The sequence below is a fragment of the Scardinius erythrophthalmus genome (genome assembly GCF_964197995.2).
Source record: "Scardinius erythrophthalmus genome assembly, chromosome: 2".
Lineage (NCBI taxonomy): Eukaryota > Metazoa > Chordata > Actinopteri > Cypriniformes > Leuciscidae > Scardinius > Scardinius erythrophthalmus.
Genome location: NC_138222.1, coordinates 51149935 through 51171688, shown reverse-complemented (window position 1 = coordinate 51171688; position 21754 = coordinate 51149935). Strand labels below are relative to the sequence as shown.

At 37.8% G+C, this 21754-nt stretch overlaps 1 protein-coding gene across 1 annotated transcript in view; it reads right to left on the bottom strand.

Moving 5' to 3' along the window:
* The window catches only part of syt7b (synaptotagmin VIIb), a gene marked incomplete at its 5' end in the record, with an annotated part of 134488 nt that overhangs the window by 69354 nt on the left and 43380 nt on the right, over positions 1-21754 (bottom strand). Inside the window, one exon of the mRNA XM_081359679.1 lies at positions 13076-13179. Within this exon, the coding sequence (XP_081215805.1) occupies positions 13076-13179 (104 nt within the window). The remainder of the gene's footprint in view (positions 1-13075; positions 13180-21754) is intronic.

Genomic DNA, 21754 nt, shown 5'->3' with positions numbered 1-21754 from the left:
AACACTCATATGCATCAATAATACACCATATGCAAACAGTTGTGCTATTGGCAGACAACTGAGACAACTCTACTGATCGATTCAAGCAATTACATAAAGGCTAATTACATCATTTCCTGTCTGTCAAAGATGCACTCCTCCCCACCATCTCTTGATTGGCCAATCCATCTCAAAGTGATTCTGCAGGTGGAGTATTCATTACAAAGTCCTCTGAAAGCCATCAGCCGCCAGCAGTTGTGTAAGAGATGATAAATGATCCGAACGGGAGGAAGAAAGAGCAGCTTCTTGGCCCGGGCACAGCAACAGCCTGCCAGTTTCAAGCATTTAAATTACGGCGGCTGCCAACATGCAATCGCTCCACTGCCATGATCTGTCTACCGATGTAATGAATAGTAACAAAAGAAAGGAAGCGAAACAATTGTGTTCATACACAGGTACAAACATCTTGTGACTTGCGACGCAAGCGCACTCATTTACATCAGGAGACATGAGTTAGAACTTGTGCCACGCCCCACAGGATGTGGAATTAGTGTAGAATTTGAATCGGAATTACAGGAATAGGAATTTGGTAAAAGAAATTCAGCAGTCACAGAGGAGAGGTTTTGCAAAAAAAAAAAAAAAACTGCATCATTCATTATGACTAATTATGTTTTTTTTTCCAGAGATGTAACATACAGTTTTTCTTAACCGTTAAATAAGCACCACAGATAAATGTTTACAGAGGTGTTATGTTAGTATTACTGGGATACTATTATATTTTTTGTGAACATTTTAAATTAGTTGATTTATATTAAGTTGTACTCATTTTGATGTATGTTTTTGTGATTTTTCATTAGTTTTTAAAAATAGGCATATGTAGTTTTTAATTCTTATTTCAGTTTTAGTTATTTTAGTACATCAAGTTAAACAAAATGAAAATTAGAAAGTAGAATAAGTTAAGAGCAGTTAAATAAGTTTTTTATATTTTATTTCAGTTAACATTTATTTTAAAAAACTAAAATGTTTCATGTTTTAAATGTTTTACTTTTAATTAACTAGAATAACCTAGGTTTAAAGATAAATATTAATATATAAATAAGAAATGTATTAGAAAAAAATAAATATTAACAAATTTAAATATAAAGACTACATCATATATTGAATAAATTAGAGCATGATCTTCCACCATAACAGTATGAAATATACAGTATATACAGTAAATGAAATATTAATATTTGGAATGCAAATGTTATGTCTCTTGAACTACCCCATTTGGTGTGTATGATAACATGTTTATGGTTCATTTACAGAGAAAGATGAAACGTATTGAAACGTACTAAGATGAAACGTACTAAGAATTACACTTACAGAAGTTTTCTGACCTTTTTTTGACCTTATTAAATCTTTATTCTACATCCTTATATTAAAATTATGCAAAAACTATGAGAGATGTAACTCACCAGTTCTGCCTTTGAAAGACCTTTTGAAATGTTAAAAGTTCATGCAGAACTGGAAACTGATTCGTATGTAGTTCAGCTGATGTAAGGTCCATTCACATGGAGAACAATTAAAATTAATGTAGAATAACTGGTCTCATGCATATTATCCTGCTCATTAAAACCACAGGTCAACTTTACAGGCTACACTGTTTTAAAGTTTAAAGATTGTGCTAAAAGAGACCAAATGAATCTGTAAGGCAGTACAGTTGAATATTGCTTGTTAGATTGAACAATATAACTCCAATGAGATCTTAAAATTACTTAAACTTAAAAAACGTAAAATCTTTGTTGCATAAATTAGGGTAATTTTAGAGATTATTACATATTCTCAGGTTTGTGTATTTTTTAGATCAACTTCTCAATAAATAATGTTCTGTTGCTGTTTTGGTCCCCCCCCCCCAAAAAAAAATATTGAGCACAAACTGCTAATAAGTCATACTTCTTGCATATCCTCCCACACAGACACATTTGTTTAAGATGAGATCTCTGACAGGTATGCAGTATGTGTGAGAGAAGCAAAGGGAAAGAAAAAAGGGAAGGGAAACAGCAAAGGCAGAGTAAGGGGTAGGTTTTCAAAAAGAATTTACAATCACAAAAGGTGAATGAGCAAGGAGAAATATGATAGAGGAGGGAAGAAGATTTTTCACAGGTGGTTTCTTGGTGGTAGTCTCACAACAGGTCCAACTCGGCCCTCACACTGTCTGTCACATGTTAAGAGTGCTTTATTCTCAGATCTTCTTAGCTGAAAATCTCCTTCACCACATCTGCACTTCTCACCTTCATCTTATCCGCACAATTTACTATTGAAAAATTATTCCCCTCAGACACAACAGAAAGAATGTGTTAGACAAAAAAAAGATGGACATGAAACTGTTGTAATATATAAAACTAAATAAATGTAATATATAAAATGATACATGAAATGATATGATATGTTATAGAATGAAGGACGGATGGACGGATGGATGGAACAATACATAGAAGGATGGATGGATAGAATAATGGATGGATGGATGGATGGATGGATGGATGGATGGATGGATGGATGGATGGATGGATGGATGGATGGATAGAACAATGAATGGATGGATGGATGGATGGATGGATGGATGGATGGAACAATGGATGGATGGATGGAACAATGGATGGATGGATGCACAGAACGATGAATGGATGGATAGATCGATGGAAAAATAGATAGAATGATGGATGGATGGAACAATACATAGAAGGATGGATGGATGGATAGAACAATATATAGAACGATGGATGGATGGAATGATAGACAGAATGATGGACGGATGGATAAAACAATAGATGGAACAATGGATGGATGGATAGAACAATAGACAGAACGATGGATGGATGGATGGATAAAACAATAGATAGAACAATGGATGGATGATAGAACAATAGATAGAACGATGGATGAATGGATAGAACAATAGATAGAACGATGGATGGATGTATAGAACAATAGATAGAACGATGGATGGATGGATAGAACAATAGATAGAACGATGGATGGATGGATAGAACAATAGATAGAACGATGGATGAATGGATAGAACAATAGATAGAACAATGGATGGATGTATAGAACAATAGATAGAACGATGGATGGATGTATAGAACAATAGATAGAACGATGGATGGATGTATAAAAAATAAGCACAAACCGAAATTAAGTAACCATGAAGGCATGGATGGATCAAGGGAGGATGGATGGATGAAAGGAGGATGGATGGAGGGCTGTATGATTGTACAGCATTTAATATGGAGTAAAATCATTTCAGCAGATAAAAGAAATCAACTTCAGTGAGACTTTCGTTCTCGTATGACACGCATCTTTCATCTCTCTCAACAGTTCTTTCAAGCAAAGCATCAACTTCTCCAGATTCCCTCTGTTCAGAGAGTCAGAACTGGATCAGACAGGGAGAAGTAGTCTTGACCCGAGAGTACCCAGCACTGTCAAATCTATTTGGGAGGAGAAGGAGAAAGCACGCAGTCTGTCGGCGCGGAGAGAAGCGTGGGGTGTTGTGGGCAAGAAACATATGAATCATTAGTGAGCCCTGCGGCGTGGCAGTATGAGGTATGAGAAACATAAAGGGAGACTCTCGCTGTGCAGCCTTACATAACGTATCCCAGCTTATTCACTCATTAAGGATCTGTTGTTCTTCTGCTATTGATCAAAAGACTGACCACAGCCACTTTAATTGTAAGAACAACATTAATCCTAATGCAATGGTGAAAGTCTGTTTGAAAAGGGGTTTGGTTCATAAGAACTCATGGGTGATGTTAGAAAAGGTGAATCCCATAAAAGATTTTTTCCCACATTTTTTGCTTAGACAAAATTAAACCTATTTTGCATAGTGACATTTTCTTGACAATTAAGTACATTCTCATTTCTGTCATACAAGAAAGTTCTGGGGGAAGTTTTGGGGGGGTTTCTCCTAAAGTCCACAATCATCTCCACAGTTGTGAGTGTGTTCAGCTCCAGGTTGTTATGACTGCACCAGCTTCCTGTCTTTATGCAGACTAGTCACCATTGTGGATGTAGGCGATGACTTTTATAGCAAGATTAGATGTTGTGGGAAGAACCGGCGAACATTCAAAGACTTTAATAAACGAATACAAAATGAAAGTAAAGACAGCAGCCACTCACGGACGACTGCTGTCACATATAACAAAACACAACATAAATCCTGGTCTGGCCTCTCTCGATCTCCACTGTCGTCCCTCCTCCTTTATCCTTCCGCTCATCCGTGAGAGATACGAGACCGGTGCGTCGCGCAGGTGTCGCTCATCAGTAATCACGGCACCGGCCTCGCGCCGTCCTCCCACGGCCCTCGACCTCGTCCTGCTCGCCACATACCCCCATCGCCCCTTACAGGCCGGGGGGGTACCCACGAGACTGCATCTACCCCCCCCCCTCTCCGGGGGGACCAGTCATGGTGGCCATGGCACCTGGGGGTATGGATAGATAAGGCGAGAGAAAAGGAGACGGAAGCATGAGGAGCTACAGATACGAGAGAGGAAAAAATAAATAAATCTTGGTCCGTTTCCCACAACACACTGCCATCTGGTCCTCGACCAGCTGGGTGATCTTCTCCAAGGTGCCTGGCGGTGGCGCTGGATAGCCCTCGGTGGACGGCTCGACACTCCTCCGCAGGCTGGTGGACGGCGACGGCTCCTCCGGATATGGGCAGACGGCAGGAGTCCCCCGTTCCCTGCTCCTCCTCATCATGCCGGATGGCAGCAGGCTCCCCTCCAGCACCCAGGCGGCCGGCAGCGAGCTCGTCCGTCCCCCTGGTAACTCACTCCAGCGCACCGCCTCGAGCGTCCATGGCGACGAACTCTGCTCACCATGCTCGATGGCACCGCGGATTCCCCACAGCGGCGAGGGCTCTTTGACAGCGCGTTCCTCCTCCTTCCCAGGTTTCGGCACCAATGTAGCAAGGTTGTGGGAAGGAGGCGGGAACCGGTGAACATTCAAAGACTTTAATTAACGTTAAATAAACAAATACGGACGACTGCTGTCACATATACTGTCGTCGCTCCTCCTTTATGCTTCCGCTCCTCCGTGAGAGATATGAGACCGGTACGTTGCGCAGGTGTCGCTCATTATCAATCACGCCACCGGCCTCGCGCCGCTCTCTCACGGTCCTCGGCCTTGTCCTGCTCGCCACAACTATAGTGTTATCTGCAAACTTCAGGAGCTTGACAGAGGGGTCTTTTGCAGACAGTACAGTCATTTGTAGAGCACACAGCCCTGGGGGGCGCCAGTTCTAATTGTACAGATGTTGGACATGAATTTCCCCATTCTCACTAGCTGTTACCTATCTGTCAAAAAGCTGTGGATCCACTGACAGATGGAGGTGGGTACAAAGAGCTGGGTTAGTTTAGTCAGGAGGATATCTGGGCTGATGGTGTTGAAAGCCGAGCTGAAGTCCACAAACAGGATCTTTGCATAAGTCCCTGGATTGTCCAGATGTTGCAGGATGTAGTGCAGTCCCATGTTGACTGTGTCATCCACGGACCTGTTTGCTCAATAAGCAAACTGAAGAGGGTCTAGCACCAGTCTCTCGAATGACTTTATAACCACAGACGTCAAAGCAACTGGTCTGTCGTAATTTAGACCTGTGATTTTTTGGTTTCTTGGGTACAGGGATGATTGTGGGGCGTTTGAAGCAGGAGGGGACTTTGCACAGCTCCAGTGAATTGTTAAAGATTGATGACAGCTGGTCAGCACAGGCTTTTAGACAGGCTGGTGAGGCACCGTCTGGGCCTTTGGCTTTCTTTATCTTCTGTTTCCTGAAGACCCAGCATACATTCTCCTCACAGATCTTAAGTACAGGCTGAAAAGCAGATGGAGGGAGTGGGTAGGGGGTGCTAATTGTAGTGTGGAGAGATGTTCAGAGTGGGTATATGGAGTGAGACTGGGCTTTTAAAACCTGCAGTAAAACACATTCAAGTCTTCGGCCAGTTGTTGATTTCACAAGTAGACGCTAAATACAGGGGTAAAAAAAACCGTTTTGAGCAAGTCTACTTTCGACCACTTCTAGAAGTAGTCGAAAATGTATTTGACCGGATTGCTTTCATAGTGTAGATGGTCACTTGGTCGAATGTGTTTGAACAGCCGCAAAAGACCGCCTACAGACGTAAGTTTGGTTTGAAGATGAAAAACTTACCAAGCACAATGTTCTCTCGCCATTTCTGATTTCAAACACGTGCTCACAGTTTTTAGCATGGTCTTGTGTCTATCAGAGCAGAAACGAAAGCCGCTGCTCTCCGTGTATTTTTTGTCATCTCTGGTTCATATGTAAATTGAGTGAGCTTTTTCGTGAGCTTTTTGATTAGATCTGAAAAAGCCCATATATTTACTCATCCATAGACCCTCCCCTCGAAGAAATCAGGGCAGAAGTGGTCGAAAGTGGACAAAAGAGACAAATTAAAAACACCAGGTGTAAACGGGAATGTGTCTCCCTCGTCTACTTGTGATCTGATCGACCAAAACACATCTTAATACCAGACCAATGCTTAATGGTCCTAAAACAATCATCATTTTCTTTAAGCAAAATATAATTGGGTGTTTTTTTCTACTACAGGCACTTTTATTTCCACAAGGTTGATTTTTATTAAAACTAATTATTACAGATATTTTTTTTTTACTTTTTGAAACATGAACATTACGCCAGTGTTGTTAATGTTAACTAAAATTGTTTTTGTTCATTGAAATAAAGCTGAAATGAAATAAAAAAATAAGAAACATAGATAATACTTAAACTAAAATTAGAAGTATTGCCTTTGCAACTAACTGAAATAAACTATATCAAAGTTCAAGTACTAAAATTACTAAAACTGAAACAAATTAAAGTAAAAATATAAAAAACTAATAATAAACTAATAAAATAACAAAAGCACATAACTAAAACTTAAAATGAAAAATGAAAATATAAAATAAAAGCAAATTCAAAATATTAATATTTCTACAACGGTATAAAAATAATACAAAAAAACTGCATGACGTTTAAAGCTGTTTTAGAAACATGACATGCCTTCATTTGTATTTCCTTTATTACTTTTTTAAATGCATGCTTGGTATAGGTTTTGTTGCTTTACTTTCAACCTTAAAATACGAAAAACCATCATTACTTTTATAAATGTTTAACTTGTTTACCAAAAAAACAAGATTAAATATTAAAGCTGTAATAGCCAAATTATGCAAAAACCTAATATTTTTTTAATTTCCAGCACAGAAAATGATGTATGTATGTTCACTGTTGAACATTATTAATAAAGAAATAAAATACATTTAAAGTTCCCCTGCAGTCAATAATATTATCCCTTAAAACTCATCAACCATGAATATGCAAATTAGTCTCCTAATAACTCCACTCAATCACAGCAGCTCGGACTACCTGATCCACTTGGTCAACTGAAGTAAATGCTACACAAGTGGAAATTTAATTCAGCCAGAAACTGATTCAGAAGAAGAAGAGGAAGAGTGAATTATACAAGGTTGTCTACAAGTTGGTGTATCAAAATGGTAATGAGTTTCATGTAATGCTCTCGACAACTTCAGACACAACGATAATTATATGATTAGCCTTTGGCTTGACTATATTATCAAACAGCTAATAATGTGTTACTAATGTTACACAAGCCATGTTCCCGTTTGCCATCTCAGAGTCAAACAGCTCCCTTCTAAAAATTAGCATCCTTAGAAACGCTTTGAACAGAATAGAAAGGCATATAGTTCATCGTAACATCTTTATATATTCATCATATACTCAATTCACCCGCTATATTGCAATATGTACCTGATTTTTTCTGTCCCTTCTTAAAGGTGTTCTTGTGTGGAAAATCCTCGCACGTTGAGGGGATTGGTTACATGTTTGTGATGGTAGGAAACAGAGGTGGTTTCAAACGCATTTTTGAGACTGTCTTTGGTACACTGCAGTTTCAAGAGAAAATACTCAGCAATGGCGTCGACTGATGAATTCGCACATGGTTTGTCTTAAAGGATAATAAAAACAACACACAGACATATATACAACATTAAAAACTTGATTTTCACCACAGGGAATCTTTAAGGGCTCATAGATGAAGAAATTTCAGCTATAGGCCCTTTTTTAACCCCATGTTTTTATGAGATTTACACATCTGGAAGTCAATCCTAGCTTTTAGTGGCTGTTTTCACACTTGGTTTTGCAGAACCACTCTCATAGTTTCTAGGACAACGCTCCCAGCTGTTCACCTCGATGAAACACTTGGTCCTCACTAAAAGCTCTAGTGTGAAAACACCATTATTTTGATGACAAAAAAAGAATTTTGCAAATCATTTCATGGTCACCTAACCGCAGTTAAGAACAGCTTAATACAGTATCAAAAAAGAGGAGGAGGGGGCAATTAAATTCTGATTTATATTGAAACATTAAGTACTAAGTATGAAAACAGCAAAAGAGGACGAGCAAAAACTGCACAAGAAAATGTGACGAATAGAATGAGAAGCGAGTTTGTAATCCCTCATTGTAATAACAGTAAGGCGTTAGATGCCCGCAGGCCGGGCACGTGGTGGGGAAGCCATTACGGAGTGTAATTAAAGCTTGAAATCTCTTTTTAGCCACCCTGCAGTCTTCCCGTCTGCCTCTCACTCCTCCTCTCATTTCCTTCCTTTCACTTCCTCCGTCTGGCCTGTGCTGACCATCTCAAAACCGATCACTCCTCCTGGTTGATGAATGAAAAGTGTGGATTTGTATTAGGAATGGTTGTGAAACGATGCCTTCACATTCGGCTTCTCTTCTAGGCAAAAAAGCAAGTGACACGTTAAATGTGTTAAAGGTAATTAATTCATTTTGAATATTATGTGATCCATTTATTTTAGGAAGAGGGTTATTTAATTAAACTGAGCACAGGAGATTCATTTGGATGTGTATATTATTTATCAACTGGCTATTAATCAAAAAGTGGTCTGTAATCACATTTTCATGTTTATATATAAATCATTTAGACTAATTATTTCTTTTTTCCTTAATACATGTTCTTTCTTCCCTCATGATTCAGTCTCATTTGGCCGCCTTGCGCTGAATTGCTTTGCATGAGTTGAATGGCAAATCTTGTTTTGCAGATGCTAAGGCTGAACGGGAAAACTACAGGCTCAACACCTAATTATCCAGACAGAAAATAAGATTTGCAGCTATTGAAAGGCAATCTGGATCTAAGTCTGATGTAAACACAAACGAGGGAATGCCATGCATCACCCCCCACCCCCCTCATGCAATACTAACAATACTCCTTTTAAAGGGGTCCTATTATGCTTTTTCACTTTTTTAACTTTAGTTAATCTGCAATGTTGCTGTTTGTGCATAAAAAAGATCTGCAAGGTTACTCAAAGTTAGCTCAAAGTCTCCAAAGAAGATATTTTACTAGACAAAATCCACTTTCCAAGAACTACAACGAACACCTTGTACTAAAACGCGATATTCCCGAGCTTTATGAAGTCATAATGTTCCTCATTTAAATAATCCCCACCTCCAGAATACACAGAAAAGCGGACAAGGCCTGGATGTGCTGCTGCTATCAAAAAGACGCTGTTTTTTTCCACAACTCATTTGTTTGACCTTCCTCAGGATGATGGACTTAGAATGGGTAACATTTATTTTAAACACTGTTCCTGAACATTATAATCCCGATTCTTATCTGTGCACTGCACATGAAGAACAGCTTCCAGAACCACAATGCAGGCTATACACACAATTTGAGCAGTTTCCACTTTGGTACAATCTGTTGTTATTTTCTATTAACAGTTCTAATTTAGTTTTTGATAAGTTTCTAATAGTTTCTAATAGTTTATGTTGTTGCTATACGCTCGCCTGCTAGCCAACATTAGTGTTGATATAGTGTTGTTTACTATAGCTTTTGTAGCTCTCGTTTTTGTAAGACTGTTCACCACCCCTTAGGAAAATTAAGCATGCTTTTGTGATCGATTACTGTTTGTATAACCATAGTTTTCTGACAAATATCATGATTAAATGGTGGATAACACCGTACCTATAATGTATGAGAAAAACACACCACTCTGAAACGTCCTGTGAAATCTGGGCTTGCAAAGTCCGTGCACGAAATCCTTTCTGTATGATCGTCTTGTTTGTTAATATTGTCAGGGTCTGAATCGGGCTCGAATGGTTTAAAATTGCTGCCATCCTTTATATTTACACTAGAGCAGAACTCACACTTATGGAGGGGCGCGACATAGAGCTGGGCGATTTTTTCCCCTAAAAAAATCTGCGATTTTTTTATAAAAAACTCGATTTACGATTCGATTCGATTTTTCTCCCCCCATTTAAAACAAAATAACTGTGAACTGTAAATATATTTTAAAAATATATATGTATTGTATTTAATTAAAGTGCATCAACATAAAATTGCACAGGCAAACCCTTTCTCTAACTGAAAAGTCACTGTGCAGTCAGTGTGCAACAAAGATTGTTAAACATCCAAATTATTTATACTGTATTTGGATTGAGCTAATAAAACAACAAAAAATCCTGAAGTAACTCTTGCCTGGTTTAGATTACACGATTTTTTTGTCTGTTACGATAGTCACTGTCAGATTACACGATTTTGACTCCTAAAAATCTTGTCATGTCGTGGACAAGAAACATGTCAGACTACACATTGTTTTACGACCAGTCATCGCGAGCCGTCTCACACACTCATTCACTCGCACATATAGGCTACACAAGGTCACTCACATAGCCTGCACACACACACACACACTAGGGCTGTGCCGGTAAACTTGACAACCGCACCACCGCGGTTGTAAAGCGCCACCGCGGTGGCTGAGTAGTACCGGCGGTGTTTTGTCTAAAAAAAATGTTTGTATATGAATGCTGTTTTACATTAATATTATGACACACAAAGCTTTGTTTACAAAAGAAATAATAGGTTTAGCAATTAAATGTTATATCGCAGCCATGGAAAAGTTTGAATTCATGACGAATGAGAGAGTTGTAGCCTACGTGAGCCCATAAACTTAAGCTTTGTCGGCTTTGAATTCTGGTTTGCGATCTGGTCACCCGATTATTAGCGAATTTAAAAATATTCCATTAGTTATTCCTTATAGAAAGCTTGAATTATCTACTTTTAAACAAAACAATTCAAAACGAAAATAAACCGACTAGCATTATGTTTTCCGTATGAAGTGTGCATTTCTCATCGTCAACTTCATCTTTGCAGCTCGACACTGACACACACACACACGCGCACACAAAACACTTTATTAATAAACAATTCAAATGTCTCCTTGCTATGTTTGACACGTTCATAATCATTACTTTTGCCGGTTCTTTGTGACAGCTGTTATGTGCGTTATTTGCAGCACTGCGTCACCCTCCGGTTACATGAACGCGTCACCACTGCATCAGCACCAGAACATGGAGAATTTATTTTAGAGAATGATCGCACAACAGACATTAGAACATTAGATATTCTATAATTAAATCAACTAATCGAATATTCAAAAATCGTGACTCATCCCTGCATGGAATCTCTTTTTTCTTTTCCCATATCTTCACTCGCGTCTCACCCAAAGACGCGTTAAACGTTTCTTCCTTTGTTCGCTTTTAGGTCGATTATTTTCGTATTCTTTACTGTGTTAAAGTAGAAAAACGCTGTAGGACAGATAGCCAACATTTTTACTTGTAAGTCAAATTATTTTTAACACAGTTTGTGCTTGTTAGACATATGATAATTGGTAAGGCGCGTCAAGTTCATTTTGTAAAGCGCGTTTCACACGCGCGGGTGATTTTAGTTTTGCTTTCTCTGGCAGCGCGCAAACAGCTTAAATGCCTTGCCCTTGTGGAAGATAAAATTCGCTCTTCATACCTTTTACAAGTAGAAAACATGTGGATATCAGAAACGAGATCGATGGTCTCTTTCCTGCTCGTGTCCACATCCCTCTCAAAGCGCAGAGCGGTAGGCTTTATCACGCACCTTTGTGTGGAAAGTTTTTTTTTTTTTTTTAATAGATTCAACTTTATTATATTATGTAAGTTACCAGTATTTACTGATATTTATTTCAATGCTTTTCAGGCTTTAGAGTGTTGTTTCTTTTTTTTTTTTTCTCAAAACACCCCCCCCCCCCCCCACCCCCCCCCCCCCAACCACCGCAACACCGCCGGTATTTGGGTCCATTACTACCGCGGTGATAAAAAACTGCCACCGTCACAGCCCTAACACACACACACACACACACACACACACACTCACTCACTCACTCACTCACTCACTCGCACATACACACTCTCTCTCTCTCTCTCTCTCTCTCTCTCTCTCTCTCTCTCACACACACACACACACACACACGCGCACACAGTCACACACACTCACTCGCTCACTCACTCGCGAACACACACTCTCACTCACTCTCCCTCACTCACTCACTCACTCACTCGCGCGCGCGCCGTCGTCATCATCGTGGAGGACCGTTAAAACATTAAACATGCTAGTCTTTTTGTCGTGATGTCGTCAAGCATCGAGGGCTGCCCCGCAGGGAGCGTTCTACGGAAACCCTGAAGGAAGATTTGGCGAATGCAAAATGTATGTATTGGGAGAAAAAAAATCAAAAAAATCGATTTTTTGAAAATATGAATCGATTTGACCTACCAACTCGATTTTTAAATCAAATCGATTTTTTTCCCAGCCCTAGCGCGACATTTCCGAACACATGCTAAACGCTGCCAATCACAACACACTGAGCCAGCTAACCAATCACAGCACATTTTGTAATTCGGAAGGAGGGGCTTCATCGAAAACGACGCGTTCAGGACAGAGAGCTGTAATAATGTAAAATATGTAAAAAATAATGTATTTATGTGAAAAATAATGTAATAATGTAAATGTATAATCTTTGAGATGTTCATTGATTGTTGTCAGACTGTAATCGACAAACAACCATTAAACAGAAGACACTACTAGCATTAAAAAGGCACTACAAAAGCCAACTACCTATTGTTCACTTAATCTTATACACCAACAGATGTCAATTTAAGACATTGTACACTTCTTGTTGTGCAGGAAGTGAAATCACTTACCAGTTTGCGTTGGCACCATCCACAGATCCCGCATAGTGCCACCAGCCACACAACACACACCGTTAATCCCAATGATACTAGGAACACACTCAGAGACAAAGAACCTGTGGAGAGACAATTCGTTAAAATTAGAGCTGTCAAAGGTAATGTGTTAACACTGCATGATTACTTAAGTTGCTGTAAATGCAAACACATTTATTTAATTTGAGTTGTGTCAATAGCTTGCTAATAAGTTAACATCAAACTCTATTGGAATAAATTGAAAGTCGAGTCTCCAGTGCAGGATGCTATTTGTGTGGCAATTAGAAACAGAGCTTATGAGAGCAAGGAAAATGTGTTCAGTTTTTTTAAGTCTGTCGATGCTTTAGGGGTCATTTAGCATTTCAAAGGGGGCACATATTTAACAGTTTATGCACACATTTTAACTAAATGTTACACTGCTAAAATGAGTGGTTATTTTGTTTGTAAGATAATGTGACTCACAGCTTTGGCATACATATCCAACAAACCATAAACAAATGTATTAAATAAATATTAAATAAAAACATTTAGGCTGTACCCCTAAAGGTTTAGATCACCCAGAAATGAAAATTCTGTCATTAATTACTCACCCTCATGTCGTTCCTAATCTGTAAGACTTTTGTTCATCTTCGAAACACAAATGAAGATATTTTTAATGAAATCTGGAAGATTTCTGTCCCTCCATTAACAGTGCACGCAACTACTGTAGCACTTTGACGCTTCAAAAAGTTCACAAAGAGATTGTAAAACTAATCCATATGAATTGACCAGTTTAGTCAAAACTTTCTGAAGAGACTGGATCACTTTATACAGTATGATGAACAGATTGAATTAAGGCTTTTGTTCACGTGTAAACATAAACAGAAGCTTAACTGTAGGCGTTTGAAATGCAAGAACAAACCTCATTGTGGAAGCTCAAACGTGCTGCGTAACACACTCAATTCATATGAATTCGTTTTACAATCGCTTTATGAATTTTTTGAAGCGTCAAAGTGGTAGTTGCCAATGGAGAGTACAGAAAGCTCTCAGATTTCATTAAAAATATCGTCATATAGTGTTCCAAAAATGAATGAAAATCTTACGGGTTTTGAAAGACATGAGTTTGAGTAATTAATGACAAAATTTTAATTTTTAGGTGTGATAACCCTTTAAAAAAATAATAAAAGAAAAGAAAATAATACAAAAATTAAAGAAAATAATAAAAGAGTACAAGTGCTGAAGGTCTTAAGCACAAAATGCTGAAGAAACATGCTTAAAAAATAAAATAAAATAAAAAATTAAAAATAAATGAAACCAGCATATGAGTGATCAAGATCTCAAGTAAAAATCCTATAAGAAACATTCTTAAAAAATAATCTAAAATATAAAAAAATATTTGTAAAATATCAATAAAAGTAAAAGTAAAAATTCTAAAGAAAATGCTTTATAATAAAATAATAGAACAAATAACTAATATAACAAGTGATGAAGGTATCAAGTACAAAATCCTGAAGAAAAATAAATTATATTATAATAATATATTAATAAAAGGTCAAGTAAACAAAACTAAACTACACTAATGGATGTATATTAGGCACGGGGGCACATCTAATTCATTATTTGATTGAACTGACTTGTCTTGTACTGCCTCATTGGCAATTTTTATTAGGTAAATAAACTTTTTTTGACAAACAGAGATTGATTTAATTTTATGGTGCAGAAGTAAAGTGAGAGTGGGTGGTGAAGTAAAACACAGGCAGCTGCTCAGAAATAGATTCGTTTTCACAGAGAGGGGCAGAACGGAGAGCAGGCGTGTAATCCAGTTAAACTGAGTAAAACATGTGAAATACAACAGTCTGGTCAAATACAACTGCACTGACCCAGTCATGACATTAGAGTCCATAAGGGTTTAGTCGAAGTCTGAGTCACAGCATGAGACATTTAGAGGTGAGGAGATTTAGGTGGGAGGTGAGGAGATCTGGCGTTGAAGATCAGCAATCTTCGGTAAGAAAGAGATCGGCACGTTCTTATTTTTCTTTTGAAACGGGTGTTTAGAAGCACATTTGAGGTTTGGAAGGGTAATACTTTAGATAAAAAATGTGAGAGAAAAGTTGACAGTAATCCGGTAACTGAGAAGGCGAAGAAAAGAAGGAATAATATATATTGTGGAAGAAAAAAAGAGAACCGTAGAGGTTCTGTCAGAAAGGGGGCGGAAGGGAGCAGGATAAATGATTTTATAATGCCCCTAAGAAATATATAAAATGAGGAAAATTACAGTGAGAGGTGGAAAAGGAGATAAATGTGCGTGAGAGAGAAAGTCCTGAGGTTCTGGGAATTTTTCTATCCTTTTATTTAATGTTATCAGCTTATATTGTAAGTCTTGCGTAGCCAGACATTTGATTCATTGCATAAAGTCTGATTTACAGACGCCCACTGAGACAGAGAGAGACCATCTGACCACTTTGCAAAAAAATCACTTTCTCAATTAGCATTTATGTCTTATTTTTCCAGTAAAAACATCTAAACACCCTTCAAACAAGTTACATTGGAGAAGTAAAATTGTGCAGAATGATAAGAGTGTTACCGACTTCATTTATTTTCTCAGCATAAGATTTAAGATCTTTTAAGCTATTTTAAGCAAGTGCATGTGTCTTGTTTAGAATTTTTTTGTAAACAGCACAAATACGTATGGGGGGGGGGGGTGATGTACAGTATATGTACAAGACATAGTGATCAGAATTTTTTTTTTCTTTAGGCATGTGCATTCACCTGTGGAATTCTTCACTTTTATTGGTCTGTTGGCAACACTCATTGTACCGTGAAAGGCGAGAAGCCCTTTCTGGTCTAAAGTGTCTCTGAGGGCTGATATCTGAAAATCGCTCCCTGTTGACTGCCCCATTATCAACTTTGTCTATCATTTCTGTCTTTTTAGAGACAAAAACAATGAGAGAGGACTGGAAACAATATGGAGATGAGGGCTATCTTTTATTTTTTTTAGGATTCTTTGATTAATAAAATGTTCAAAAGAACAGCACTTATTTGAAATGGAAATCTTTTGTAACATTATTAATGTCTTCACTCTCACTCTTGATCAATGTAATGTGTCCTTGCAGAATAAAAGTATCAATTTTACTGACCCCAAAATTTTTAATGGTATAAATGAATTTCATTGAATTTGAATTCATTTTAATTCTATTAAGTAAGGAAGTAGATTAATTTATATAGCACTTTTTCTGCTTTACAATCAACATAACATGAATAAACATAAAACAGGACAAATACAATAAACAATACAGTATAGATAGACATCAACCACCACAGACATGGCGTCTGAGTCATGGAATCTGAGTCAAATGTTTAGTAATATATATATAAATATATGTCCGACCATACAGTCCAGATAGAATGAGCAATAGAGTAAAATGGTGTAACACCAGAGTAGTCCCTCATGAAGTGGGTACACCAAGCAACACGGCGAACCACAGAGACCAAACAAGTGCAAACTCCACGACTTCAAAACGGAAAACGGGAACAGCTACCATGCCAAAAAAGTCTTCCAGTAAAAGACGCAGCCACTCTAACTAACAAAACGAACAAAACAAAGAGCCAGTGTGAAGCGGCAGCCAAGCGCACACAAAATCCAATTACAATACTACCTCAACTCAAATTGAAAAAAATAAATTTGAATTTAAAAGGCATTCTCAATTAATTTCTGTATGGCACACAGCCCTGGTTTCTGACCCGTGATTTGGGAACAGGGTCGAGCTGTATATAGACAATTAGTGCCTAAGTGGAAATCTCTGCTCACCTGTAAATAATGCTGAGAAAATCCTCCTGATAAAGTCTGAGACACTGGCCCAAATAATAACATCCCAGCGGCCCGGCGCATTTTGGGTCATGGCATCGTGTGACAAATGGGGCCGTGCCGTCTCATCGGACATTTCTCAATGTTGGGAGGAATTCTGACAGGGTTGTGCCAAATAACTGACAAGATTATTTGTGGATCAGATTCAAAGCAAAGCCATGAGAGTAGATCCTTCACTTATGTGTGATGTGACTTCTGAACAGGCCTAATGGTAGCCTACTGAGTGATAGACAGGGATGAATTTCAGTCAAACAAGAACAGATGGGTAGTTGATGATGTACAGTGTAACGGTTCTCTGTAAAAAAAAAAAAAAAAAAAAAAAACCGAACTGTTCCGTTCTCCACCCACGGTTCAGCAAGCACTTGCACTGCGGTTCATCTCAAATCTGATGACACATATGTATCTATAATATGGTTTGTTGGAAATAAATAAAACAGACAGAGAGAGTTAGGCTAATGTATGTTTCTAACAACGGATACGCATTCTGGCTTCTCCTAAACTTTGTGGCGTGCATGTGTCGTATGCTCTATATGACCAGTCATTTACGCGTCATCACCCGTGTGTTGATACCGCTCAAGATACACATTGCTATCCGTGTTTAAACTAAACTCATTTAAGCCTTGCCAATTTAAACATTCAAGTGCAAGAAAATGAGAAACAGATCTCGCGCGCGCTGTGAGAAGATTTGTGCACTCATTCGAAGCACTCACACAGCAAATATTGAGTTCTCTTTTAAGTCTTGTGCTTGAACGAACAAATACACACAAAAATTGTCAACATGCCTTAGGTTGTCTCAAGTGAACGTAAACGGTCGAGAAAAATGTTTCAGTATCAGTGTACTGGATCTGTGCATTATGTCTTAAAGTGACAACAGCCTAATATTCCTGCTCTCTGTATGTGTTTTTTAATGTTAATCAAAAAACAAAAGAAGAGGAAATCACACACTGCTCTTGACTGAATAGCTTTTGTAACTTTAATAATGATTAATCTATACAGTGAAGATTATATGCAATGTTGTTTTAAATTTAATCACCTTATTCAATTTCTGTACCTGATAACTACTGTTAGATACCTGAAAAGCAGTTTATTTAATTTGTATCTTTGCTCTATTGTATTTATTTGTGCTGTTTCTTGTAGTTTGATAATTTGTTCTTATTTTCTGACAGTAGTCCTTTTTTCCCTGAACAAAGCACATACCAAACCGTACCGAAACCCTGACCCTAGAACCGTGATAAAAACCAATCTGTGAGTAATTTGAACTGTTACACCCAAGTAGACGCATGATTGTTTATCCGAAGTGCTCCTATTATGCTTTTTCGGATATTACCTTTCATGTAGCATGTAATATAGCATTTTGTGAATGTAAAAGTTCTGCAAAGTTTCAAAGATCAAAGTGCATGACAAATGTTGTTTTTGTCTCCCAAAATAAAGAAGTGATTCTGAACTGCTTGAAACGAGTTGTCAGTAATTCCAGTCTTACTTCCTGCATGAACCTATGTAGGTTTGTAACACATTTGCATAATTTCCACCTATGGTTTTCATTGGCTGCCCGTGAACAACGTTTACTTTGACCCGGCTTCAAAAACTGTAGTTGTAGCGGAGGCCTGGAAGAGTTCATATTGGTTCATGTTGTCGACCTTTCGAGAAGATGCTGTTTTCTGCACTGCCAAAGCAAATCCACTTTGAATGCACTTCCAAAGGATGAGGACTTGGGCTCGAACTGATACAGTGAAACCGATGCCATCATTACTGTTCGCTGAAATTCAGATATGGTAATGGACGTTTTGTTTCCGACACACGCTATGAGCGCTAGGCCAATCACAACAGACTGGGCCATCTGACCAATCAGAGCAGAGTAGACTCTCTCCGTCCACACTAGCGTTTTCAAGCGTTTTCCAAAAGTTTCTCATCCACACTATCCTGGGTTTCCCCATGCTGCCTTGCGCGCAGCGCAATTTTATTCACGCTGCTAGGAAGCCTGGACACCATGGACCAGATTTTCCCCTCAAAAAGGGAACCAATCACAGAACGGGGAGGGAGCAGCAAGACGATGACGACGTCTATGCGACACACCGAAGCAGTTTGTTTATTTCTATGGATCCAACATGGCATCAGACGCAAAGTTACCTTTCAGTGCAGCCTTAGATAGTGTTCTAAGTAGTTTAGAACGCAAGTTTATTTCGTCTTCTTCCTCGTCGAATTTCTGTCGCTCTACATACGTCATCTGGTATAATTGAAACGATTGGCTATGAGCTACGTACAGGCGCATTTGATAGACATTCGTAGCGCCCAATAAACGGCTCTGGGCATTCGTAAACCACGCCTCAAATACGAGAAAATGAACATGTGGTTCCCAGACCACGTCTCAATGAGAAGAGGTCTGACGTTAGCCAGGCTACATCCACGCTGAAACGTCGGAAAACGCTAAGTTCACGTTACTGCGAATGCGAAAAACCTTATAAGCGCACTGAGATACAGATGGAATAGACATAATAAAGTTATCATGCTGTTCTTCTGGCAGTATAATTTTAATTTAGCAAAATATATCACCATTCACTGTTGCGTCCAGGTCGCACTAAAACGTAACTGCTCTTATGTTTTGCTGCAGGACAGCAATTGTGAGTAAAGTTTCTGTCATCTTTGCAGGCCTGCGATATGAAGAATGTACAAAGTTGGTATCTTCACCAACAGTGTGAAAGTGAATAGCACATAACAGGCACAAATGCAAACATACATATCTATTGGCTCAATAACGTCATCTTAGTGTGAGCAAAAGAGAAAAAGATGCATTTTCAAACAAAAATGTATTAGTGTGGACAAGGCTTGAATCCTTTATCGAATCGTTGCAGACACTCTGAGAAAGTGATGCTGCAATGTGCAGTTAATCTATGAGAAAATTAAATAGTTTTTTGACCGATTGTAGGAGACCTCCAAAACTAAATTGGGAACCTTAAAAATAGCATAAAAGTGGCACTTCTTAAAGTGATTTCAAGGGATTGTTCACGCAAAACAATTTACGGTTTACAACCATTTCTTTGGGTAAAGAGTTACTTCACATGACTATATATCTATCAGGATCTACCCATCTAGTGTATCTCCCTCCCTCAGCCACACTTACTATAAGAATAACAAGGGCGAATGATTAAAACTCATTAGGCCTGCATCCCAAACACAAGCAGCGTCTGCTGGTAAACATTTGCATTTTTGGAATAAGCCCAATCACACAATAGTTGCACATTCTGGGTGGTAAAAATAGGCTTTCAACTCCCTTGTCATTGAAAACCCACCGTCTAGACGCTTGTCTGAGAGCCCCCTAGAGACCTCTTATTGAGTATCTCAGATTACTACAGCAGGTAAATCAAACAAGAAGGTTCTTGGTATCGTTATAGAAATAGAGTGCGTGAGAAACAATATGAAGAAATTCTTTTCAAGAGGAATGTGGGCGACCTCAAATGGTTTTTAATCTATTATACTGCACACACAGCTAGTGTTGCAATGTGTTGCACTGAATATGGAAGTTTAAATCCATCTTTTTTAGGTCTATCATATCACATCATATTGTTTCAATCTGCTTTACATTATATTGTTTAATAGCAAATATTACAGGGCACAGGATGAAAATGATTCTGCATGAAAACCGTGACTTATTTTAATTAAAGCTGAACCCCCACCATCATCAGTACACTTGCAGAGTTTAATAAGGATTTTATGACTAATTATGATCCAAAACTATGATGAGTATTCATAATAATAAAAACAAAAATAATAGACTATAACAATAGATATTCAAGATATTCAAACTTGTCTTGTAACTACACTGTTGAAAAGTTTGGGGTCAGTAAGATTTTTTAAGAAAAAAATTAATACGTATATTTATCAAGGATACATTAAATTGATCAAAAGTGACAATATAATGTTACAAGACATGTATAATGTTACAAATGATTTCAATTTTAAAATAAATGCTATTCCTCTGAACTTTCCAGTCATCAAAGAATCTTAAAATAGGAATTCACACACACTATCAGTACTTGAAAAAAGTAGAAAAAAAAATTGATTATTTATTAATATTTACTGGCTAATAAATATTTTTGTATCGATTAGTATTGATAGTGTGTGGGATTTCCTTTTGTTTTTAATTTTTTTGACTTTTTTTGGTCTTCTCTCATACGCACTTATCTTTTACCTGCAGGTGTGCTATGGTAATTAAACTAAAATGTTACAATAGAAAACCAGTTATTGTATATTGTCATAATATTTCACAATATTACTGTTTTATTGATCAAATAAGTGCAGCCTTGGAGAGCATTCAAGAATTCGGCAACCTTACTTAAAGCTTTTAATGCATTATAAGGGCATTCATAATGTATTTATAATGCATAATATATTTTCATAAATAATTGTAACCAAAGTTAAAATGCATTATAATATCAACAGATTACTTGTTACATCTGAAATTGGTTGTTTGTCATGTTTTAATGCATTATACTTTCTAAAGGTGTATTATAACTGTGGTTACAATTATTCATGAGACCATTCAATGCACTTTAAGGTGCATTGCAAGACATAATCCACTGATCCATGGACATTTCTATAATGCATTATAAAGGCTTTAAGTAAAGCAAAATCAAAACTTACAGTCCACAAACTTTTGAACGAAAGGATATATCTATTGATTGATATAGATATATTTACTTCATAATATCTCTACTTTAAGTCTCACACACACACACACACACACACACACACACACACACACACACACACACACACACACAAAAGCCATTTCAGATAGTATTGTATCATTGTATCAC